The sequence below is a fragment of the Panthera onca genome, chromosome X, assembly GCF_046562875.1.
Source record: "Panthera onca isolate mPanOnc1 chromosome X, mPanOnc1 haplotype 2, whole genome shotgun sequence".
NCBI classification, from domain to species: Eukaryota; Metazoa; Chordata; class Mammalia; order Carnivora; family Felidae; genus Panthera; species Panthera onca.
This window is the reverse complement of record NC_138357.1, coordinates 20,357,057-20,384,033: the sequence shown is the minus strand read 5'-3', so window position 1 is coordinate 20,384,033 and position 26,977 is coordinate 20,357,057. Positions and strand designations below refer to the sequence as shown.

At 39.0% G+C, this 26,977-nt stretch overlaps 1 protein-coding gene across 1 annotated transcript in view; it reads left to right on the top strand.

The window, feature by feature from the left end:
* STK26 (serine/threonine kinase 26) overlaps positions 1 to 26,977 on the top strand; it is a 54,659-nt gene that overhangs the window by 15,404 nt on the left and 12,278 nt on the right. Inside the window, exons 3-4 of the mRNA XM_081792751.1 lie at positions 16,181 to 16,411; positions 24,957 to 25,013. Of these exons, the coding sequence (XP_081648877.1) occupies positions 16,181 to 16,411; positions 24,957 to 25,013 (288 nt within the window). The remainder of the gene's footprint in view (positions 1 to 16,180; positions 16,412 to 24,956; positions 25,014 to 26,977) is intronic.

Below are 26,977 nucleotides of genomic sequence, written 5' to 3'. Positions count from 1 at the left end.
GAAAAATGATTTAAGTTCATGTTTCCTCAAACTAAGACCATTCTAGATCTAGGAGAGTGGAGTTTATTTATTGCATACAGTGGATTCCTTCAACCAGCAGTCAGCGAACTATAGCCAAGGGCCAATTCCCGCCTGCAGCCTGTTTGTATGGAGCCTGCATGCTAAAAATAGTTTTTACGTTTTTAAGGAGTCATTAAAAAGGAAGAAGTATATGTGACAGAGACCACAAACCGTACCTGGCCCACAAAGCCTAAGACATTTAACCATGTGGCCCTTTACAGAACAGTTTGCTGACCACTGTCTTCGGGTATGGAACCACATTACATTGAGAAATGCTAATCCAAATAAAGGAAATAAAGGAAACATTTTATAATATTTGCTCTGAGGTTAGCGATACAGGAAGATAATAGAAAAGTTTCTCTTTATTAAAGTGACTTGCATATTGGTCCCATTACTGTAATGCTAAATAGATAGACATTTTTGTTCTCTAGACATAAACTTTAGTGGTTGAATTATATGGAAAATTGCATTGGTAATGATAATGTGATAAACTGTGTGTGTGTCTGCACACAGGTACATTTTAATATTTTTCTTAGTTTCTAGAACAAGAAAATAAAAGTGAGTGAATTTTATAGAGGAACACAATGGAGGGCACTGATTGCTTTTATCACTCTTTTAAAGACTGATATCTATTAGAGAAGGAAAGTGAATAGAGTGTTAAGTGTCAGACATAATCACGTTTGTTTCCTCCTAGTACTGAATGAGTGTCTTCACCCTACAATTAACATCTCAGGTACCTTGTCAGCAGCTCGGAGAATAGTACTTAATCAAAATGCATTAAAATTATTAGATCATAGCATATGAAATAATCAGGCTCTATCAAATGCCGCCTAACTACTTGATTTAGTGGGGGGAGGTGCTATCAGCCATAAAACATTATATTGGTAGATCACAAAATTATCGAGAGAGAAAAAAAGACTAGCAGGCATTATTTGTAATTTGCTGCTGATTTCTTTTATCTCCATATTCAGTTAACCATGAAGGTCTGTGAGGGTTTTTTTTTGTTTCCAGAAAGTGTCAGACCTCATCTCTTCTTTTATCGTGGCATTCTGGCCTTTGTCACTAAGTAGACTCAGGGCTAGGTGCAGACATGATGGAACTACCTGAAACACATGATTTTTCCACTCATCTGCTGAAAACTTGCAGTGGCTCCCTCCTAGCCTGTCCAGAAATTCCTGGGAAAGATGAGTCAAACCAGGCTGCTGAGATGGTCGGGAAAGGCATCACTGGGTAGCTGAACAGGCCTGGCTTTAAGACTGGGTGGGAAGAAGGGAAAGGAAGGAACGGAATGAAATTCGCCAAGGCAAGAAAGGACAAAGGGAGTTCTAAGGTTGTGTTTTTCAGAAATGTTTTATGGGTCCTTTCGGGGTGGGCAGTGAGGATTTGTTTGGTGAGTGGTACTTTCTCTCTGGTTAGGGCTGTAAAATGATAGGGTACAAGTCAGCTCAAGTTGTAGATCACAGATCTTTTTGGGTAGCACACTGTTCAAAGCATTTTAATTACTTTGAATTGCTCATCAAGCTTATTTTGGCTCTGGCAGTTCAAGAACTAATTAGGGAACTTTGTCATTTTGTCTCCATCCTGAGGTTATGTGTTTGTCATTGCCCCTCCCTACCCCACCCCCAGCTAGAAATCACTTGTTATAAAATCAAAAAAGCCAAGTATTTTATAAGGGTTACTTCCAGTTATAAAGTAAAATGACCCTTTAAAGTTCCCAAAGAAACCATATAGCATATTTTTTTGGAGGAAAAAGTCAGATTTTATACATGTACTAAAATTTGTTACCAGATATTGATTATACTTATCGGAGAATTGCAGTTTTGTTGATTGCTAGATGAACAAAGACTATAAATTTTGACTAATAAGATATCCTAGCCACAGTTGTGCAGAGAACATATAAACAGCCTTTTGTTTATTTTGGTATTTGTTAAAAATTAAAAGATTCAGGGGCACTTTCGTGGCTCAGTCAGTTGAGCGTCCAACTCTTGATTTCGGCTCAGGTCATGATCTAATGGTTCGTGAGTTCAAACCCTGCATCAGGCTCTGTGCTGACAGTGTGGACCCTGCTTGGGATTCTCTCTCTCCCTCTCTCTCTCTGTCCCTCCCCTGCTCTCATGTGTGCATGCACATGTGCACACACGCTCTTTCTCAAAAAACAAATAAACTTAAGTAAAAAAAGATTCAACCCCTATTAGTAGATATTTCATAATTTCAGTAGCATTTCCCCACCATTATTTGAATATTTAATTTGTCAAGTGTGGTGCTTTGATAACATGAACAGATTTCAGCAATGTCAGCACAAATCAATGGTGGTTAAAACTGCTGAATATGGGGCGCCTGGATGGCTCAGTTGGATAGGCGACCGACTTCAGCTCAGGTCATGATCTTGCAGTTTGTGAGTTCAAGCCCCTCATCGGGCTCTGTGCTGACAGCTCAGAGCCTGGAGCCTGCTTCAGATTCTGTGTCTCCCTCTTTCTGCCCCTCCCCTGCTCACACTCTGTGTCTCTCTGTCTCTTAATAATAAATAAATGTTAAAAAAAAAAACAAAACACTGCCGAATCTGTACCTTTAGAGATAGGGGTTAGGATATTCACACGTGCTGTTGACAGTGGAGTGTAGGGTGGGATGCAGATGGGTGTGAGAAAGTTCAGGGAGGATGTTGAAATGCACCCCTGTTTTGTTAGTGTAGCAGATTTGTTCATGTCTGCTAATTTCTGCTATATGTTGGGTGGATCATGGTGCTGATTACAGAGCTAACTTTTATGTTCCTTGTAGTAGTTCTTACTTTAGGTTTTCAGGTACAACTGTTACCGACACAGACATCCCTTTTTTTTTTTTTTTTTTTTTTTACTTGATTTCTGGGTGTATTCTTGTTTATGAATGCACTGCTTCAAATGATTTAAAGAAGTAGATAGGGCATAAAAATTAACAATAAGCATTATTGTTTTAGCCCTGTACACATACACACACATAAACAGACACTCTGGTGGTATTTTTCACTCTGGGGAAACCCAGAGTGGATTGTTGAAAATATCAGTGACCATTCTTTTTGAGTATTCTAGAATCTCCTCCCTATTCTTTGTATTTGCCAAGATTAAAATTCTTTGCTGTTGACACCATTGTGCCATCAGTATCATTTTCTTGGGATCATAGAATGTTAAAGCCAGCAGGACCTAAGAGGTAATTTTCCTCAGTCCTAAGATTCTATTGGGTAACTCCTTGCAAATACAATTTGATTAAATCCGTTCAAAGTATAGATTTGATTAAAGAGAAAAATGTTGGAGGGAAATTATACCGCAGCCACTTTCTCATTAAGAATGAAAAGGTAAGTCTATGTAAAATTCCACTTTTTCAATCAGTGTTAATTTTCTGAAAGAACTCATGGTGTTAATAATTTAGTGCTGTGCTTACAAGCTTCAAACCTATTGATTTTAATTGGAGTTCCCCATCTAGAAGGAAGATAGGCAGCAAGCAAATCAATTTTGTGTTAATCCCGTGCATTTTAATAAGTGTGCTAAAGATTCACAGTAACATTATCTGTGATAGTTCGATATCTGATATGAGGTGTCTCTGCCTTAGATTCTATCCAAAGGTGTTTATTTCTGAAAGTACTAGAATGGCATCCTTTTATTTTACCTCCTGTATGGATAGCATAAAATAAGGCTCTCAGGGTCCATCACATTAAAATGTCCTGTATGTGGGTTTGATTAAATAATGGCCTGAATAAATTAGGATACCTGTTCTGTCATTTCTGTATTAGCGGAGTCGTTGTCCTCCTTTCATTGTATGGCCTCATCACCCTTTCCAAATGAATATTTTATAGTTAGAGCTTGTTATCAATCCCAGGCCATATTTATATAACATCCTGTCTAGTCAGTAATAATCCCTTTATTTTCCCATTAATGCTTATAGTTAAACCTGATCCCTGATTGAATTGTGTATTTCTATATGTGTTTAGCCCAAGTAAATTAAAAGAAATGTACGGCAGACTGATACACAGCTGTTGCCCTTCGAGACCTTTAATCTCTGCATTAGAGTATGAAATTGCCCTAGACTCTCCAGGACACAAAGCAGTCATGTGGCTCTGGTTAATAGTGATTGCAGATGTGCTTCCAGAATCATAATTGCATGTATTGCTGATATGCATCCTTGTATATATGGCTACTACCAACTCGCTTTTGGGTATAGCTCCATATTACTTGAAGAACTGCTGTTTTACAACCTAAAAAACTCTCCAGTGGAAACAAAAAAATCTCAAAGGTGTCACTTTGGAAAGTTGCTATTATGTTAATCACATGTGAGAATAGGGATTGACTTAGAATTTCATACCTAGTTTAATATCCTTCAGTTTATTGAATGTCATCTCTTTTGCACCAAAAGTCAGAAATCAAACTACAAATGAGAGGATAACCTCAAGGGGCACCTGGATGACTCATTCAGTTGGGCTCCGACTCTTGATTTTGGCTCAGGTCATCCCGAGGTTGTGGGATTGAGCCCCACATTGGGCTCCTGCTCTCCCTCCCTCCCTCCCTCCCTCCCTCCCTCCCTCTCTCTCTCTCTCTCTCTCTCTCTCTCTCTCCCTCCCTCCCTCCCTCCCTCTCAAATAAAATAAATTAAAAAAGGAAAGGATAACCTCACGCCAAAGATTGCATCCAAAGATGGGCCCCAGGTAAACACCCTGCAAACATCCAAGGGCTGCAAACGGAGCCCCATCCTTAATGAGCTTATTCATTAGAAAATGGAAAGATCATGGCAATGAAAGAGAATACAAAGATAATAAAATGTGTGCTGTAATGGAGGTTCAAGCAAAAAGCTGTGGGAGGGCAGGGGGTGAAGCAATTGATTCTGTTAGGTGATCAGGTTACCCTGGGGAGTTGGAAAGGTGTGTTTTTTGTTTGTTTGTTTGTTTGTTTGTTTGTTTAAGAGATGTGGTATTTCCAGAGATGGGGAAGACTTCGGGTGTTGACAGAGAAAATGGCATGACTCAAAGGCTCAAAAATAAGAAAGTAAAACTGTTCCCCGATGGAGCATTGCATTTAAGTTTGTATGTCTAAGGTACTATTCACTGAAGCAATTGTGTTTGGTACATGATAAGATACCCGTGAAATTTTCCCTCTGGGCACTTAGTTTTGGTGGTTGTGCTAGTTCTGTATATGGGCAAGTATCATTATGTTACTTTCTGAATTTACAATTAGAGGAAGACTAACAGAACCTCAGGTCCTATGCAAGTTGAACTTCTGGTCCCCCTTCACTTCCTGGAGCAGTCACTCATATGTCCTGAGACATGGTCCCCTGTGAGGGGTGAGAGGTCAGTCTGGACAGTAACTCACTCTGTCGCTCTTTACCCATCCTTAGTTCTTAAGCCTGCTTCATTATAGTATCAGAGTTGGGACTTGAATGCAGTTTGCTAGTGGTTCTGAATTCCTTACGGCAACAGTAGAATAGTAGGAACTTTTCATTTGAGCCACTGTGCCATTACCACTATAAAATCAGCCATGTGGCTGGTGCCAATTCATCCCCTGACTTAATGACTCCTTCAAAACTAGAGTTTGCAACTGCTATTGATATGAGGAGGAGGAGAACAAAGTGACTTGGCTTCTAATACCTCACACATTCACAGTGTCAAACCAGTAAGGGATCGAGAGATCATTGAGCCCACCTCTTTCCCTCATTTTACAGATGGTGAAGCCGACAGTTAATCGCTGAGTTCTTGTCATTTCCGGGATAAGCAAAATTAAGGCAATTTTGCCTGACCTCTCTGCTTTCTTTACCTCTGTACTACTTCTAAGAAACCAGACCTCCTTCTTCCTTTGGAGTGGCTGGAAGGTCAGAAAGAAGTGAGCTAAATGATGCAATGGAATTTGCATCCAGCATTTATTGTGATGATAGCCTTGACTTTTGGTTTATTGAGAGAAGAATGTGATTGTTTGCAGGATGTTTCCTTCCCCTGCCCCATGGCTATAATTAAAGGTTTCAGGGAACTTCAAATCCCAGAAAGTTAGTCAAAACGACACAATTAGTTATTTCCTTTAATTTAAGAGGTCTGCAATCCAAAGATGATTTTTACCTGGCTGAACAGAATAGTGTGACGTTTCTAATTTCAATTAAAATAACAGGAATTTAAAGATCTCTATAGGAAATAGAGCTAATAAAAGCACTGCCTGTTAGGAGTCTGTTTCTGAAGGATTTCCAAGAGTGGGGGGAGGTTATGGTTGAATTTCATCTCGTTCTTTCTGCATTTCATTTTTCTTTAGAAAAAACTGTGATATGTGGTAAAGTGACAATAGAATCAAAGAGATGTCTCTTTCTTCTTTACTCAACTGTAAATTGAACTGTCTTACCAACATGTGTAAAGAACCACATTCTTCATGTCCCAGAATGTGTCCTGCTTACGTCATTGTTCTTTCCCTCAGCCCTGAGCTTGGGTACGGAGGAGAAAGCACATTAGGGGGGCAGAGGAAGCTCTTTTATCCTCTCTTGAGTAGGAGGAATTCCGATGAAGGAATATTTTCAATTATTCTTTTGTTCTTAAAGGTGAAGTAGACTCAAAATTGTTCAGCAGGAGAAACTCCTTAAACTGCTATGTTATTCACGCTGCGACGTCAAAACCTTTCGTACTGGGTGCCCAGGTGGCTCAGTCAGTTAAGCGTCCAACTTCAGCTTAGGTCATGATCTCATGGTTCATGGGTTCAAGCCCTGTATCAGGCTTTGCACTGTCGGTGTGGAGCCTGCTTGGGATTCTCTTTTTCCCTCTCTCTCTCCCCCTCCCCTGCTCTCTCTCTATCTCAAATAAATAAATAAACTTAAAAAGAAAAACCTTTCGTAATAATTCTAATGAAGTTATCCTTTGCTAGAATATTTTCTAAGTATTTTTGCTAATGAGGTACATTTAAAAATAGGAATAATAAACTAAAGGAAAAATGAAAAAGTGCTTATAGACTTAATTTTATTTCTGCCTTATGAACACATTTTTCTTGTTGCTATGCACAGAATTGCTAGAAGCTTAAATTGTTGCTTAAGAGCACAAAATAATACTGTATGAGACCTTTGACTTTATCCTTTGCCAGTAAGATCAGGGCTGCCTCATCCATCTCAAAAGTGCCTTTTAAGTGGTGAGCAAAGACGGGGGCTCCACTGTGAGTTGATAGAATGCTGTCTGATGACCACGAGGAAGACCAGGGTTGTTGTAACCATACTTTTGACTACAGTTCATTTATTTCATTGCATGTACGTAAAACCTGGCAATTTGACACCTGCTGTATGTTGCAAAAGCAAATTCTAATAACTTCTGAGAGAGATACAAAAATGGGAGTGTGCCATAAAAGTAGGCAAACTAGGAACATTTTCTTTATGCACCTAGATAAATATTTTGAGCTCTCAAGCATGGAAATACAAACTCAGATGACTGACCACCTAAAGAAGATTGACCTCAAGCCCAACTCTCCATGTTTAATTTGAAACATGTACAGACATACCAGTTTTTACCTTAGTTCTTATTCTGTCACAGACAAAATATAGTGCAGCTCAATATTTTACTTCAGAAATAGAAATCTCAGAGGTCTCTTAAGAACTCCATAAATTTTTATCAGATACTTGTAATATGAACCTGAGGTTGTACAAAGTGGAAGAATACTCTGCCAACATCATGTTCTCCAAAAGTTTAGAAAAAAATATGAGTTTGTTTTATTCTTATTATTAAAATAATCTGAGTTTTCACATGGTCATGTGAACAATTCTATGCCCATATAAAATCTAGAACAAAAGTATTATTTTTATTCTTGGACAATTTCATCAATTTGAGGATCTTTTCAAATGAACAGAATGGAAAACATTAGTATTAAGGGTTACGGAAGTGTGAGAAAGCTGGAATTGGAGCGCTTGACTTCCGGACGTTGGATCTGATGGGTATCATGGTTTGGAATACCATCGCTACCTTGCCTCCCACACTCCAGAGGGTAGTGCATTCCAGTTTAGTTATTGGCATGAAAAAACAATGGGCCAAATATAGTAACCTTGCCAGAAAGTCAAAATTACATACAGGTCACTCCCCTGTAGAATTGTAGTATAAAACATTTGGTAATCATGCATATCTACAGGGATCAATCAATAGCATAGTGATTCCAAAATTGGAAGAAATCCTATCATTTGGAGAAGAGGAACATTCTATTTTAAGTTTTTCAAATTCTTTTAAAATTTTTCAGACTCTTTAAGCGTAAGGATATTACTAAGTACACATTGGACAGTTCCGTGATCTGTTCATGATGGAAAATAATTTTGGTTTTATAGCCAAAGGATAAAATTTAAGTTACAAATTAATCCGAGCTGTAGTGAAAGCTTCTTAGACTTAAGAGAAGACCTGGGTTCAAGTTTGAGCCTTGCCACCAGTTAACTACCTTATATCCTTGAACAATTTATAATCTCTGTAGGCTACAGGATTTTTTCCTCTATAAAAATTGATTTTGGATCAGATATTTGCTAAGTTCCCATCCATCTCAAAGATCCTATCATTCTTTTAATTTCAGGATTTCTGTTTCCCTTCTTAACCTCTCCCTACCTCTGCTATCATTTTGACATAAATGGCCTTAAATTTCATAGCTTCCATATGATGGTATTAGCCTGGGACCCAGTGGGCATACAATAAATGCTTGTTACTGATGGTGGTGATAAGGAGTTGGTCTAAATGACCTATACATTTCCTTCCAGCTGTAAAAGCCTGTGACTGTTACAGTTCTATCAAGGGAGAAGTCAGCTGTGCTTGGATCATATATAGCACTTTAAAAAGGTGAATAGTGTCTGGGCGCCTGGGTGGCTCAGTTGGTTAAGCATCCAACTCTTGTTTTTGGCTCAGGTCATGATCTCGCATTGTAGTGGTTTGGAGCCCCTTATCCAGCTCTGCGCTGACAGTACAGAACCTGTTTGGGATTCTCTTTCTCTCCCTCTCTCTGCCCCTCCCCCACTCGCGCTACCTCTGTCTCTCTCAAAATAAATACATAAACTTAAAAATAAAAAGATAGTGTCCGGTCGTCTTGAACACAACCAGTGCTGAGAGATAGATGGCTGTTGACTTTAAATCTTTATTTTTTTTCTGGCAGTATGTCGATTAGGAAACACTCAACAACCTTTTGAAGAAGTGGTTATAGGGCAATTGAAACAATCTTAACATAGGCAGTCATAATAGAACTAATTGCAGGTGAGGCTGGTGGAGCCCCTAGAAAATGACTTCTATGCATTCTATTTGTTAGATGACAGGTACTAATATAGACATGGACGTAATCCAGAAAAGCATTCCTCTCTAGCTTGGGAGAAGTGGGTGCATCTCTAGTCCTGAGTATATTGTTGGGTTACAGTTTTCAGTTATTCTCTGTAACTGTCTAGGCATCCTCAGTTCACAGCAGGTCACTCCTGGTGTTACCACTTGAGACTATGAAAAGAGTAAGAGGCCTTCCTTTCTAAGCCTGATATCATTAGCACATTCTTTGCTCATCATTTCCTGTTTACCCCTCTTCATCAGTGAGTCACTGGTAGGCTTTGTAAAGTGCAAAAAGTATGTAGCCAAGAGCATTCATAGTATGGATTTTATTAAGGTAGGGAGGCAAGTGCAAAACCTAGTGTGAGGTCAGCTTTGCTCAGCTGGGTTCTTGCTTCTTGAGGGTTCTTTCACTTGCAGTCGGCCCTTCCTGGTCAAATTCTCTGAGAAATCTACCTCCTCTTCTTCCCTAACTCTATTGTTTTTACTCTCAGCTCCAGACTAGAAGTTTTACTTTACCTCAGATTCAAAGAAACTAGATTTTGTACCTTTGGTTCTTTACTACTTTTGGCTTTCCAGGTCCCCACCTCAAAGCCAATTCTAATTGTGTCTACAGTTTTCTCGTTCCTCCTGATTTTGCCTAGTCCCAATGCCCCTGATGGGGTTCAGGATATGCTATCCCAAAATATAGCACCTTGGCATGTTGAATATGTTAAGGTAAAGGAGTTTGAGAAAGTAGCAGAAGCAGGAAGGTCGCTCTGACTGACTCTGCCCCTTCCCGTCCTCCTTGCCCTCCTTCCCTGAAGCAGGTCATAAGATCCTCATGTGAGAGGTGTTCTCATGGTACCAGAAAGAAAGGAGCATCCTTATCTTTAAAGACAACAGGATGCCAAGAAGAATCTGAACAAACTGGCCTTGCTAAGTCTCCCCCGTTCACCACATTTCTTTGTCCTGTCACATCTTTCCACAATTTCTCACTCTTTGTCCAACCTAGCATCAAAATACATTAGTTTAACCATTTCTTTGAGTCTTCATTTCCTTATGGAGGCTCTGGTGTCATGTAAAACTGACATTAAGTAAATGTATATGCTTTTCTTCTGTTAGTCTTTGTGAGTTTAATTTTCAGACCCAGCCAGGGACCCTAAGACGTTCGAGGGAAACCTTTTTCCCTCTCCACCACCACCTTCCCACAATTTGTACCCATTTTCTAGTAGCTAAACTTTTACTCTTTGCCAATGTTGACTGGTAACTCAAAACCATCATCAATTAGATCTGAACCTATTATGTACCCTATTAACACATAGACTATTGTGTTAAAAAATGTTCAAGGATATTTATACTAAGAGTATGAGCCATTGCACTCTGGGCTATCCTACCTCTGTTTTGTGGCGTCTCCTGGGGTCCTGGCCTCTTGAGTAGTGAAGGAATAAACTGAAGTAATTACAAAAAAAAAAAAAGGGGGGGGGGGTATGGGTTACATTGTGTGTGTTTTTCTAAATATTACTTTTCTGGTCTTATTTGAGGGTAGGCACTAATTTTAGAGATGTGTCCTTAGAAGTATTGCAGACTTAATTTTTTAAATATAGCTATGTATATATAAATACCAAAGTCCCTTTGGTTTTATTTTAATCTCCTAAGTTGTCCACTCTCAGTGTGCACAGTTAGAAGATAGCCACAGTCTTGCCGAGGAAAAATAGGGGTGACAAGTTCCCTGTAATCAAGGATACAAATTTCAGATGTCTGCTCAGTGGTTCCCAATGCTGATGTCAAGTCTGGTGCCAAAATGACTACATAGGAAGTAGTTTGTAGTACTTTAAAACAAGAACTTATTGCTGGGCCCTAATTTCAGAGATCCTGAATCAGTAGTTTGGGGATGAGGCCTAGGTATCTGCATTTTAAAAGTTGTACTGGTGTAACTGGGTGGCTTAGTCACTTAGGCGTCTGACTCTTGGTTCCGGCTCAGGTCATGATCTCACGGTTTGTGAGTTTGAGCCCCATGTCAGGCTTCCAGCTGACAGTGTGGAGGCTGCTTGGGATTCTTGTCTCACTCTCTCTCTGCCCCTCCCCTCCTTGCGCTCCTTCTTTCTCTCTCTCTCAAAATAAATAAACAAAATAATAATGTTTAGCCAGGAATGAAGACTCCTTAGAGAACCCTTATGAGTCCTTCCAGCCCCCTGATTCTGTGAGTTAAGTATGCAGGAAGCCTTCTTCCCTCTGCCCCTGACTTGCCACAGTAAGATATCCCTTTTAGACATCCTAAGAGTATTCCCGTAGTGAAAGGTTGTTGCCGGTTATTGTTTTATTAGTAATGATAACTTCTGTCTAAGACTTAAGTTTGTAATAGTGTAACTACAGCTGAAGAGTTCAAATCCAAGCAAAGGACAAGTACAGAACGTCAAGGAATAATGTAAGTGTCCTGAGGTGCACCTGTGAAGTTCCCATTTGCATGGACCTGTTTTTGTGGGACATGTAGAAATCAACTACCATTAGTTTTAAATCAACGTGAAGTTAATGTAGCCATTCCTCCCATTTGCTGCTACATAACTTAGAACTCCATCCTGCAATACAGCTTTGAGAAGGCAATGCAAATACAGACATAGTAGTAAACTGAGATTTTGCAGTAGAGGTAGGAAGAGTAGGAGATTTTAATATTCTTTGGAAATTCTTAATATAATATTAATTTTCTTTTTCTTTAATATTTTAATATTCTTAAGATTAGATTTGGATGCAGAGGGAGTTGACTTGACGTGACTTTCTTAGAGACTCTGAAGAAGAGTGGTGTGAATGAGCAGGCCAATCAGCTTCTTCATATAGATCTTTTCTTTTTTTAAATATATGAAATTTATTGTCAAATTGGTTTCCATACAACACCCAGTGCTCATCCCAACAGGTGCCCTCCTCAATACCCATCACCCACCCTCCCCTACCTCCCACCCCCCATCAGCCCTCAGTTTGTTCTCAGTTTTTAAGAGTCTCTTATGCTTTGGTTCTCTCCCACTCTAACCTCTTTTTTTTTTCTTCCCCTCCCCCATGGGTTCCTGTTAAGTTTCTCAGGATCCACATAAGAGTGAACACATATTGTATCTGTCTTTCTCTGTATGGCTTATTTCACTTAGCATAACGCTCTCCAGTTCCATCCACGTTGCTACAAAGGGCCATATTTCATTCTTTCTCATTGCCACGTAGTACTCCATTGTGTATACATATAGATCATTTTCTATTGTATTACTTGCGATGTTTACCATTTATTTGCTTGACTCTGCCCTTGCACGAAAAACAGAAAGGAAACCTATCTTAATAAAGATTTGGTATACTTTGGTTTAAGAAGCTGGTGAGATGGGGAAGGGAAAGAGAGTACTTGGGTATTATCTATCCAAGATTCAGGAATTGGTAAACAGGGCAGGGATCTTTATCCTTCAGGTAGACAGGGAGGTGAGATTATTATACTTGTGAAGAGTTGTACAAACATTGTAAATGATGGAACTTTCTCTTTTTGTTTCTCCAACATGGTATTCCTGGATTTATGATGGGAAGCTATTCATGAGCTAGGATTCACTTCAGAGCTTTTTTAAAATTCAAAATGTGACTTGATTTTTAAATCTTTGTTTACATACTTTCAGAAACTCATTTTATTATAGGACAGCCATGTTCTCCCTGGAGTTGATTGTTTCAGTCAAATCCTTTTAAAACGTGAATTAAGGAGATTAGGATTTAATCTTTGTTGCTTACAACAAAATCTTGTTATAAAGTTAAAGGAATACACTTGCTAGTCCAGAATGTATTATCAGGGAGTGCACACTATGTATTTTTTTAGTCAGTGGTATACTTACAACTTCAGATTTGTATTGTAGCTATATCAGAAAAATGGAAAGATTTATTACTTTTCTTTTTCCAAATCCACTGAATTTAGGAACTTACTGAGAGGTAAACCTATCACAAAGCTTTGGTGAATATTTCTGCCACAAAGTACTGGAAAGACCAGAACCATCACCACAAGTAGAAAGAGGTAACTTGTGGGTTAGCTGCTAAATAATATTAATCACAACGAAGTACAATGTCTTGCTAAGGGAACACCAGGGAAGTCAATAATGATGGTGATACTCAAGTTTTAGAGAAGGTATATAACAAAATGTAAGCATTAAGACCCATTTGCAGCCTCCTGGAAATCTAAGTTATTTTTACAAGCCCATATGGAAGCTCCAGATATATTTGTTCTATGTGGGTATAGAGATGGGAGGGGATAACAAGTAGCTTGCAAATATCAAAGAGACTACTACATGGAAAGTGCATCTCTGAGGAATGGAAAAAATCCAATCGAGGAGAATGGGGAAGCTTATAAATTAAGCAGGTCATGTACAAACTGAATTTTGGACAGGTTGAAAAAAGAAAAGTTGGTGACATTCTGTAAAAGTAGGCATAAGCTTTTAGGTTACTCAAAGGCAGGCAGTTTAATGGGATCATAGTGGGTCTGTTTGATGACAGTGCCACAAAGAACTGGATGAGAAACAAAAATAAGCTTTGATGATCTTGTTGTCTAATAAAAGAAGAACTAAGGGATCATGCTAACTCTGAAATTGTCTCCTGAAATTGTTGAATAGGTAAAATTGTAGTAAATGAAGAGATAATCTAGGTCCAATTGACAGATTAAATACATGTAGCTCACCAGAACTAGATAGCATCCTTTTATATTTTGACGCATTTAGGTATAAATTAATAACATGCCTATTTGGGGGAGGTTTGGAAATACTGTGTTTCTACTGGATCAGGAGTATATATTCGGCAATGTGAGTTTAAATAATGATACAAATATTGTCTTGTTGGAGGAAAATTTGGATTAAAAATTGTATAAGGTGAAGGATATTTCTGAATCAGGAAAGGACAGTGAATTTATGAGCAGAAGTCATACCGAGGCATTTGTAACCTAAAACACCTATGCTTGATTCCAGATTTCATTGTAGCAAAATGTTGATTTCTAGATTCCTACTGTGGGATGAGTTGCAAAAGTTCAACATATTACCATTTCCAAACGAGCACCAGCATTTATGATCAAGGCAGAGAAGAAGCTTATTTCAACCATCAATGAAAATATTACATACAGATACGATCCCAAGCAAAGAAAAAAAAAAAAAACTTGTAGATTCTTGAGCCTTTTGCATTCTGTGTTGTTTACATGGTGGTTTAGGAGTACAGGTGGAATAATTGGAATATCAGAGAGAAGAAGAGTTAAGAGGTAATATTTTGCTGCCAGAATGTTAGAATTTTAAACAATTTACCTACTTTATAGCTCAGGTTAAGTGCTCTTGTCACCATCGCTACCCTTGCATTAATGTGCAGACCCTGCCTAGTCCACTGCTTCATCCTAAAAAGTGCCTGGCCCCATATTTCTGAAGTATAATTAACATACAGTGTCATGTTAGTTTCAAGCATACAAGGTAATGATTCATACATTAGTGCTCGCCACAATAAATGTAAACATCTGTCACCAAACAATGTTATTGTAATATTGTTGACTATTTTCCCTATGCTATACTTTTTACCTCTGTGACTTATTTATTTTATAATTGGAAGTTTGTACCTTTTAATCCCCTTTATCTATTTCAATCTGCCCCCCACCCTTTCTTTGGCAACCATCAGTTTGTTCTCTGTATTTAAGAGTCTGTTTTTTTGTTTGTTTTGGTTTTTTAGATTACACATACAAGTGAAGTCACATGGTATTTGTCTTTCTCTGTCTGGATTATTCCACTTAGCATAATACCCTCTAGTTTCATCCATATTGTCACAAATGGCAAGATCTTGGTCTTTTTGATGGCTGAGTAATATTCCATCGTGTGTGTGTGTGTGTGTGTGTGTGTGTGTGTGTGTGTGTGTATACCATATCTTCTTTATCCATTCATCTATCAATGAACACTTGGGTTGCTTCCATATTTTGGCTATTGTAAATAATGCTGCAATAAACATAGGGGTACATCTATCTTTTTGAATTAATGCTTTCATTTTCTTTGGCTAAATACCTAGTAGTGGTATCACTGGATCATATGATATTTCTATTTTTAATTTTTTTGAGGAACCTCCATACCGTTTTCCACAGTAGCTGCACTAATTTACATTCCCACCAACAGTGCATGCAGGTTCCTTTTTCTCCACATCCTTGCCAACACTTGTTATTTTTTGTCAGCCATTCTGACAGGTGTAAGGTGATATCTCATTTTGTTTTTCATTCACATTTCCTTGGTGATTAGTGATGTTGAGCATCTTTTCATGTGTCTGTTGCCCATCTGTATGCCTTTAGAAAAATGTCTGTTCAGGTCTTTTGCCCATTTAAAAATCAGATTATTTGTTTATTTGTTGTTGAGTTGTATAAGTTTTTAAATATATTTTAGATATTAACCTCTTATTGGGTGTATCGTTTGCAAATATCTTCTATTCAGTAGGTCGCCTTTTTGTTTCGTTGATGGTTTCCTTTGCCGTGCAAAAGCTTTTTATTTTTGCGTAGTCCCAATAGTTTATTTTTGCTTTTGTTTCCCTTGCCTGAGGAAATCTATCTAGAAAAAAAATGTTGCTAAGGCCAATGTCAAAGTAAAGAGTACCTGGCCCTTTGACAGGCATCAGAGATAACATTTTGCTGCATGGGCTTGTTTTGTGGTAACAGGATCAGCTAAGCCCGGTTAGTGTGGGTGATCTAGTAGAATATGGACTATTTGGCTGTTTGGGATTATAATTGCCCTAACAAAGCACATGTGGAGAGTCAAGGGAGTTTATATGCTTTTAAAAATGTGTTATTGTCTTATGTGATTTATTTTCCTTCATTTCAAAAAATTTGATGCAAAACATTTGTGTTTTCTTTCTTTCTCTTTCCTGCCCCCACCCCCTTAGAATAACATAGCTGATCCAGAAGAACTGTTCACAAAGTTAGAACGCATTGGGAAAGGCTCCTTTGGAGAAGTTTTCAAAGGAATTGATAACCGTACCCAGCAAGTGGTTGCTATTAAAATCATAGACCTCGAGGAAGCCGAAGATGAAATTGAAGACATTCAGCAAGAAATAACTGTTTTGAGTCAGTGTGACAGCTCATATGTAACAAAATACTATGGATCATATTTAAAGGTAATGTGTGTGTTGTATTATTTAAGTCATAAGGTATTTTCATTATAAGTTTTTCTTTCTTTTTTTTAATTCTGTTTTTTGAAAGGCAGTGTCTTAAATTAGGATTTGGCAGTCTTTGGGCTCCAGGCAGAATCCAGCTCCATTTATAGTGCCAAATAGACCGTTTTTAGATTTAGCAGCTGTGTCCTGAATGCATCCCAGTGCTCAGCTGCACCGTTATTCCACACCTGAACTTTGGGTCAATGGAGGAGCAGTAATACAGCTGGTCCTTGAGACACATCCTTTGTCAGGAAAGAGCTTTCCCCCTGGGCTTTCACACATTATTCTCAATGGTCCAGTCTGTCTCAACCTCAGAATTGATGGAATATGTAAGTATGTCATTTATTCCATTGAGTTGTGGTTATTTACACATCTTTCTCTCCTTCCAGATTATGAGCTCCTTGATGGCAGGGAGTTTAGTTCAACCAGTCTTGGTTTTCACATTTAGCATAAGACATGGAACATCTCAAGCACATGATAAATACTTGTGGAAGTGGAGTCAAATGGAACACTATCTGCCCCCCCACCTTTCCCAAAAGTTGGAATTTTAGTTTCCAGGATCATGGAATTAGTAGACACCTTAAGTTGCAGCAGATGGAGATGTGACTGCATAAGAGAATACTCTCTGGTTAGTAAAACCCAAGAATTAGGAGCGCCTGGATGGCTCAGTTGGTTAAGCATCCAATTCTTGATTTCGGCTAAGGTCATGATCTCACATTTTGTAAGTTTGAGCCCCACATTGGGCTCTGAGCTGACAGCTTGGAGCCTGCTTCAGATTCTCTCTCTCTCCATCTCTCTCTGCCCCTCTCCTGCTTGTGCTCTCTCACTCTCTCAAATTGAATAAACTTAAAACACACACACACGCACACACACACACACACACACACACACACACACACACACTTGACAAGAGTTCTTGGGTTCCAGAGTTAGAAGTCGGGATGCGTGTCTATTGAAATTTGAAGAATAAATAGTTAGAAAAATCTAGCTTAAGGGACTCCTGGGTGGCTCAGTCGGTTAAGCATCCAGCTCTTGATTTCGGCTGAGGTCATGATCTCATGGTTTGTGAGTTCGAGCCCCACATCCTGCAGAGCGCTGACAGTGCGGAGCCTGCTTGGGACTTTCTCTCTCTCTCTCTCTCTCTCTCTCTCTCTCTCTCTCAAATAAATAAATAAACTTAGAAAAATCTAGGTTAGAGTTAAAATTATTTTAAAATTAAAAATTTTTATCATGTTAAAGTTTTTCAAAGGAAGGCAATACTAGTTAGATTTTTGCTTTTCAGGGTTTACAAGGGGAGGAAGAGGTTTTTTGTTTGTTTGGTTCATTGGTTTTTTTGTTCATCTATCTCTGGGCCAAAAGGGGTGTGTTTATAACTCATTAGCTATTGGCCTCCATAAGAATGAATGCTATTTTTTATATTCTAATGACCAAATAAACCCTAGGGTAATCTATCTATCCATATTAGTTACTACCGATTCAGAAATCATGAATTTCACTTTCTTTTTACTAAGCCTGTTTATTCTCATATTACATGAATTAGATGAATGTGGTGTGAATGCACAGTAGAGTAAAGCATTAAACAGCCAGGCGCTCTGTGTCACACACTGTATTAGGTGCTGGAGATACAAAAATGAGTGACTCCTGTCATTAAGGAGTTCACAATCCCATATTGTACTAAAAGGGTGCAGGTTTTGTGATTAAGTACGTACAAGGTACAGATGGGGCACAGATAAACAAGTAGTCACTTCTGTCACTTTGAAGAGAGGCTAATGGTGTGAAGGAAAGGCTTCCAGGAGGAGATGATAATGCCAGTAATTCCTATACAATTTACTTTTTTAAATTTTTTTAATGTTTATTTCTTTTGGAGAGAGAGAGGGAGCAAGGGAGGAACAGAGAGAGGAAGACACAGAATCTGAAGCAGGCTCTAAGCTCTGAGCTGTCAGCATTGAGCCAGATAGGGGGCTCGAAATTACAAACTGCAAGATCATGACCTGAGCCGAAGTCGGATGCTCACCTGACTGAGCCACCCAGGCGCCCCCCCCCCCCAATTTACTTCTAAGTGTTAGCCATTACTCTCACACAATTATTTGATTCTTTGTGGCATATTTTGCTTTTGCAGTCTTTCCTACAAAACTTATTTAGCGGGTCAGATTCTTTTTAGGAATCCTGAGAGATCGCTCAGTCTCAATATGTTTAGGTCTCCCTCCTGATCCCATAGCAGGCTTGGTTTAAGACAGCCTCAGGAATTTGCTGTTGTTGTGGTTGTGGTTGTTGTGTGTTTGCTCATTCTGGTTTACACTTTCTGGATTGAATACTGGTAATTCAAGACCTGCTCTAGAGCAAATTTAAACCTTTGCTATTCTTAGGCACCTGTAACAGATAAGCTATTTTTGGAACTGACTTAACATATTAAATAAGCCCTATTTCAAATGGAGTTTTCTATATTATATTGAAACTGGGTACCGAAATGCAACTGACTGTTTTATTGGTTGCTTATAGCATTTTTAATTAATGTTCAGTACTCTCGTGGCAAATGAATTATAGTTCTGTTTGTATTATTTATTTGTATGAGTTCACATTTTTAAAAAATTCCCCTCATAGTGTACATGTACCAGTCATCCAATAAGTACTTAATGTTTAAATAAATAAATCTGATTGTTTTGTCCAAATCTTGATTATAGAATGTTCTTAGACTGGTCAATGATACACAGCCATTATCCATGATGTCTTCATAAAGGATTAAATTGAAATTATTTTTATCTCCTTTACCCATCATTAATTAAAGTCCACAATGTGAAGGACTACTTTGAAGAAAATAGCACTTCTTGATAAAATTGTAGAAATTTACATATGGCTGATATTAGTTATTTATATCCTGAATCTATTTACATTAAAGTAAGTAAATGTGTGTATTATCTCTGTACACATGTTCATATATACAGACAAAGGAAAAGAAATAGCTTATGATTTTATAACCTTTTAATATCATTTATTTAAATTGACCAACTTGTTTGTTTTCAGTTTATATTACAACATGGGACTTTTGTGGGCTTGCTTTTTTTTTTTTTAAACTAAAATCACATCAAATATAACAAGGTTCTGTTTAATGCAGGCAATATAACTCAAGGCTACATCATCTAAGTATCATCAGGGAACTGCATTATCAATCGTTGTGGCACATCCTTCCATTTCAGATGACATAGGGGATTTTGTGAGTCAAGTTAATTGAGTAGAGTAGGATATGGGTTTTTCTCAGGTTGTCTTTACTCAGGATATCATACATAGCCGAGACCTCACTGTAGGCTGGAGGAAAAGTTCTTGCATTTGAGAGAAAATTATATGCTCTCTGAAACTGTATTCAGTTGTAGTGATTTCCTTGAAACATACAAAAATGTACAAGGTATTCATTTTGACTGAGCTCACTGTATAACTTCATTTTTAAAAACAAGAGTAAAAACCAGACAAACATCAGTATGACCACAGTATTTTGCTTTAATTTTAGTTCACTGCAGATTTTCTTGAGAGACAAAGTTAGTCTTTATGAAGAGTGCTAACATAAGCAAACCCTTCCCTTCTGATCTCATAATATTGGAAAAATCTTTTATAATCTTTAAATATTTTTCTAGTTCGATGTAAATCTTAAAGTGAAGCTCACTCAGGCATTGAATAGAATTTGAATCATGCCTTTATTTGCTGCTGAAAATCGCCTTTAGATTTCTGTTTATGTTAAGGAAATATGCCCCCCTCCACATACCACCGCCACTGATATTTATCAAAAAAGAAAAAGGAATTGAGTGATTGAAGTAAAATATTCCAGAATAGAGTCTGCAAAATTTTGTGACCTTCTCACTATTTTTCCTGAGACTTCTGTGTATGTTTATTCCCAGTGTATGGTGAATGTTTCTGGAATCTTCTTTAGTTAAAAAAAATTTGGGGGGGAGAATTTTTTAATAAAACTTGAAGGAAATTGCAGAGGAAAAAATTTTCTCCTTCTTACAGTGTTTTTCCCTCAAAATAAATATAGCTTTACACTTCACAGAACACACCTCTAAGGAGCCCCATATTAGATTCAGTTTAGCAGGCCTTTATTCATTTATTGAGTGCCCTACTATGTGCATTCCTTTCAGTCTGCATACTTGCCCTGGTCAGTCTCATTTACTTTATCTTGACAATTTCTGAATTCATATCTCTGGTTCTAGCCTGTCTCCTTAGCCCCAGATGGATATATCTAACTTGCTTCATATTACCCACTTATCTGTGGGTACATCAAGTACCATAACCTGAATGATGGCGAGTAGCATTTGAACAAGAACTTGAACATGGTTTGGATGAGGGTGGAGTATAGACAAGGCATTCTAGTTTGGAAGAAAATGATTCAGGGGTAGTAAAGCATCTGGCAAGATGATCTCTCCTGTCCCTTGCAGTTCTATAAAATTTGACATGCTGTTTCCTTTTTATTGTGGTAAAATATGTATCATAAAATTTACCATTGTAATCATTTTAAGCCTACCGTGAGTAGCAGTGAGTATATTCATATTGCTGTGCAACTATCACCACCATCCGTCTTCAGAACTTTCTCATCTTCATCAGTCAAAACTCTGTACACATTTGGGGTGCCTGGGTGGCTCAGTCGATTAAGCATCTAACTTTGGCTCAGGTCATGATCTCACGGTTCGTGAGTTCAAGCCCCACATGGGGCTCTCAGCTGTCAGCACAGAGCCTGCTTTGGATCCTCTGTCCCTCTCTCTGCCCTCCCCTCCTTGCACACTCGTGCTTGCTCTCTCTCTCTCTCAAAATGAATAAATAAACTTTGAAGAAAAAAAAGAATGAAACTCTCTACACATTAAACCATAACTCTCCAGGGGCACCTGGGTGGCTCAGTCAGTTGAGCGTCCGACTTCGGCTCAGGTCATGATCTCATAGTTCGTGGGTTCGAGCCCCGCATCAGGCTCTGTGCTGACCGCTTGCTCAGAGCCTGGAGCCTGCTTCGGATTCCGTGTCTCCTTCTCTCTCTGCCCCTCCCCTGCTCAAGCTTTCTCACACTCTGTTTCTTAACAATAAATGAATGTAAAAAAAATTTTTTTAAATAAAAATAAACTAACTCTCCATTGTCTCCTCACCACAGTCCTTGGTAACCACCAGTCTACTTTCTGTCTCTATGAATTTGACTACTACAGGTTCCTCATATATATAAGCAGAATCAGACAGCATTTGTCTTTTGGTCAGTGGCTGACTTTAGTCATACAGGTTGGATTATGTGGTCAGTGCTATGATTGCTATGAGATTCACCGACCAGCCCATTTAATTCAACATATAGTTAATATCTAGTACCATAATCATCTCTCAAATACATACAGTGAATGTTTTAAATGGTTTTTTCCTATGAACAAATGAATTCCAAATTGCTCTGTCGCCTTTCTGCCCGCTTTGGGCAAGTGGCTGTTTAGCACCAAAACAGTGGGGTTCAGTTGGCCTCATGGGGTAACAGAGTTGATACTGCAGACACCAGTAATTTGTTAACATTAGGCTCCAAGATCTCCCCAGCAAATAGTACAACTCTGGAGCAGTTACTCTTTAGGCGTTCGGAATTTCGGAACAGAGAGCCATTTCCTAACACCTGGCCACCCATGTTGATGCAGAACTTTAAACGTACTCCTCCAACCCGCTGTTAATATGTGTGGATCATTTTGTAAGTGGAGAAGTGGACTCTTCCCTTCAGGGACTTCCTCTACTTCAATGTGCCGGATGTGCAGTTATGGTTTACAGTCCCTGGCTCTTTGGGAATTTTAAACTGGTATGTAGATATCATCTCAGCTTTGTAAATTATTGAAAAGCAAGCCAAACATACTTGTTTGCATTCTCCAGCACAAACATCTTTTCCCAGAAATCAAAGGTTAGAAGTTGTAGTCCTCCAAAAGAATACAAACATAGAGTGTGGGCTTTTTTTGGTTTGGTTTGGTTTGTGATTGGCGTTGTCATTGAGCCCTGCTGTGGACCAGAAACCTGTAAAAGGAGCCTCTGTGGGCAAAGCTTCCTTGAGCAGGGAAGAGCCCCCACCAGCTCACCATTCCTGCCTGTGCCCACTCAGGCACTCAGACTGTGTAACAGTCTTCTGAAGGTCCAGATCTATGGCCATCCTCCAGTGAGGCTTGTCTCCAGAAGCGGTAATCAGAAGGAAGCAGGCAGAAAATCCGTCTGACGGCTCTGGTTCCTTCCCTGCCCTGGTACCACCAAACATTCCTCGCTTGCTAGGAGGAATGCTTCTTTTCAGATCTGGCAGTTGCTTAGTCATACCTCTAATAACATTTTACGCTTTCTATGAATACTCTTCAGTGAGGAACAGACAGTTGGTAAGTTTCCATTTTGGAATCGGTACCCCCAGAAAGGACACACATCATTTTAAACCTGGAAAACAGATGTTTTCGGTCATGTGGAACTACAAATCAGATAACCATCCGATAATAAGATCTTTTCATTTTCCTTTTAAATGTCAGGTGAATGGGAAGCATTCTGAATTCATAAGGTAGAATGTAGTACTTATCAGGAACAACCTTGTGGCAAAAGAAAAATTTCCCCAGCTATGCACTGCTGTGAGAGTCACTTTTTTCTTCTCTTGACAAAAATATAAAGACACGTCAGGTGTACAATTCTCAGGTTCCGAGTGCCTAATTTCTATACATAAAGACAAGTTATGTGAACCACTCCTAGAACTCCATTCCCCTCCCTGCTGTTATGGGGACGTATTTGCTCTCTTTTTGTGCCGGAGGCAGGGCCGCTAGCAAAGACTCTCAGTTCTTCCTTCAGTTCAGGCTGTGATAGGAGAGTGGACATCAAAACTGGGGGGAGGGAGATACATCGTTACCCTGTCTCGCGCGCGCATGTTACGTGGTGTCAGCATCCGGAAAGGAGGAATCCCTAAATCTCAGTTTACCCGAGCCCTTCCTCCCCGGCCCCTGACATTAGGCCACATCCCAGTACTCACACTGCAGTGTCACCCACCATGAGGTTACTGGGGGCCGTTCTCTGCCATGATAAAGCCCCAGCCTCATGGACACATGTGGACGTTTTGAATGGAACTCCTGAGTACTTCCCAGGGATTTTAGAGTTTTAGAGTTTGGCTCGAGAATCCTCCTCCTACAGCTGGGGCTGTAAAGGTAAGAAACGTGCTCCTGACATCCCAAGGTGAAGCACAACACTGAGTGTGTTTTTCCCCCCAGAAACATTGTTACATGTTACAGCATGCTGTACTCTGGATACCTTTGTGTTAAATTGTCTTTTTGTGGGGGGTTACCCCAGGAACCTAGACATTATTTCTAGGGGAAAATGCTTGCTTTCCAAATTCTAAACGCCTTACTTAAAATGGACTTTTAAAACACAAGCCACTCACAACTTGGATACTTGCCAGTATAGTAAACTCAACCGTTCTACTTAACAGTCGATTCTGTGGTCCCACAAAAATTCAGAGAATACTACTGATGACATGGGGAGAGAAGCGTCCATAGTATTTCAAGCTAGAGCCGAAAGAAGAACAGATTCGATGGTTTATTCTGATTTGTATCTGATAGCGCTGAAGGGTGTCTGTGTACATACACCTGATTTGGAATTTATATATACTCTGCCGATGAGCCCCATTTCTTCTTGGACAATTTACAGTGACGTAAATTCCACCTGGAGTAATCATATGCTCTTTAAGCCACGCACTCCTTTCTCGTATCCATTTACCTCGGCAGTGGGACACAGTGGGGTGCGGAGGGAGAGGGACACTAATTCTTTCTAAGCTCCACCTGTGTACCAAAATGCCCATTAATCATAGCTGATGAAAGTGGGAAAGTACATGAAAACAAAAGCCAAAAACTGAAACAAGGCAAACTGTCTAGTGTCCTCAAACTCTAAAATCGTATGCGAAAAACCCAGAAGCCCCATTTAAAATCTCTACACACCTCAGGGCGCCTGGATAGCTCAGTCAGTTAAGCATCCGACCTCGGCTCAGGTCATGATCTCGCAGTTCATAGGTTTGAGCCCCATGTGAGGCTCTGTGCTGACAGTGCAGAGCCTGCTTGGGATTCTCTCTCTCTCCCTCTCACTCTCTGCCCCTCTCCCACTTCTGCTCTCTCCTCTCAAAATGAATACACTTTAAAATTTCTACAAGTCTCCACATACCTCCTCATTCTTTAATGTAACTATCTTTTCCTTTCAGTATCATTCAAAATAATAATTTAAGGCTATGGTTTATTTTTTCTGGGCTTTATAAAAATTTTTAACAGTTCAACAATTTTAAAAACAGTATTTATTTAGCTATATCACAAGCTAAATATGTAGGGAGGAAGGTCAAGACTCAGAACTTTTATCTGTAATGTTCTGTGGGAAAATATATTCTGCGTTTCAAACAACTAATCTTAAACTTGTATTTTAGAACCAGTACATTAGTCTGTCAGATTTAATGTTTTATGCTAGTATGTTATTTGGCTCAGGCTTGTAATGATTAAATTGTTTCATAACTTTACAGGGTTCAAAATTATGGATAATAATGGAATACCTGGGTGGTGGTTCAGCACTGGATCTTGTAAGTATTTTAAAATAATTACACACATACCTGTCTGTACTTTAACTTTTTTTATTTTAATTGGAGGAAGCAATGGCTTTTGGGCAAGCTGAGTGATTGCTTTAGATAATACATTCAAATTAAGGTCTCTATTCAGGACTATAGATTGAGCCGTATTGCAAGATCGGGCATATTGCTGACGTTTTTAGAGTATATATGAAACGCAAATAGCTTCATGAAATAAAGCTCCCCAAATTAGGACTGTGTGTGACCATTGCCATCAGTTTAGAGTTTTACTTTGCAGGCGTTTCCCTGAAAAGACTGAACGTTCTTGGATTTTTGAAATATGTAATTCAGATAAGTATCACTAAAACTAGTTCTTGGGTTCTCACCAAGTGCGCCTGCAGACCCAATTCTCTGCAGAATTCTCTCTGCCCCTCTATAGGTCATTTGGAAATGTGATGGTACTTTTGGTTGTCATAATGACTTGGAAGTGTTACAGCCATTTTAGTGGGCAAAGATCAGGATGCTAAAATCCTGCAGTGAACAGAAAAAGTTCCACCCAGTGAAGATGGGAACACACACAAATTCCTTTGAGAAGCACTGGTTGTTTTCCCCGAGTTAGTGTGATTCTGTCATTGCTGTTTTCTTCTCCCTTTTCAATCTTTACTAATATGGCGTTGTATTTAAAATTCAATACGGATTACTAGAGGCAACTTGGTGTAGTAGAGATGGCCACTGGGCTGGCCTATGGGAGTGTGAGGTGATGGGGCGAGCGGTCTTCGTAACCAAATCTGTGACTATGAACCAGGCACACAAATTTCTTACATTTGGATATCCTATAAAACAAAGAAGTTGCACTAAGTTATTTTTAAGTTCTCTTCCATCTTGAAAATCTATACGGACCCTGACGCAGGACTCAATCCCACCACCCTGGGATCATGATCTGAGCCGAATTCCAGAGTCGGGCGTTAAACTGGCTGATCCACCCAGGCACCCCTCCATCTTGAATATTCTGTGACTTACATTGTCTTAGCATGCTCTGGATTTAGAAATGATAAGAGTATGCTGTCTCTAAAAATAAAGTGTTTTGATGACTAAGATCATCAAGTAACATTTTAACTCTTATTTTTAAGTGGAGATGAGTTTCCCTAACTATAAGTGATTAAATATTTCTAAAGGGGTTTAATCCTCCCTGCCAATGGCTCCAAAGTTTCAAATAATCCTGTGAACAGAAATGACTCTAAGATTTTCTTTCCTTTAAACAGAACCATATTTAAAGCATTCTAAAGAAGTGGTAATTAAATTTGATGGAGAGTCTCATCTCCTTCTAGGAATTCATTTCATTTTAATCTGTTGCTGAGTTAGGTAATCCTTCCTTGCGTCTCATCTAATTCGTACATCCCAAAGCTTGAGTTCATTTTGTCTTTCTCCTCTCTAGTGATAGAACACAACTGGTATTTCTTTGTAGAATAATCCTTCATGCTTATGGAGTCAGATCTCTTTCTTCTCCTGAAGTTAAATGGCCCCATTTCCATTTGTCTTGTCACATAGTTTTATTACACAATAGTTTTTTCATTAGCTCCACAAGAAGCGTCTCAACTGCTCCATGATCCTCCTCCTACCCTTTAAATATTCAGAGCTCTTTCCAAATGTATCATAGTTACCTTCTCTGGTCCCCCAAGGTGCTAACCATATGTCTTCCCTGTTTCGTGGGCATTGGCAAAGCTAGTGCACTGCCGTCAGCAGGATCAGCGATAGCAATGTTAAGCACTGGACGCTGGCCCAACCCTAACCAATAATGTGAGCTGTAGTAGTAGTTTGGTCAGTTTTATGTAATCTCTGAGTGAAGTCTCTTAATTTCATCCTGCCGTTCTGATCTCTGCCTAATAGAACAAATTGCCAAGTTGCATAAATTCAGCAAACTTAAGATGTTTTTAGCCCTGTCATAGCTAAAAATCAAGAGACCTATGTCCTAGACCTGG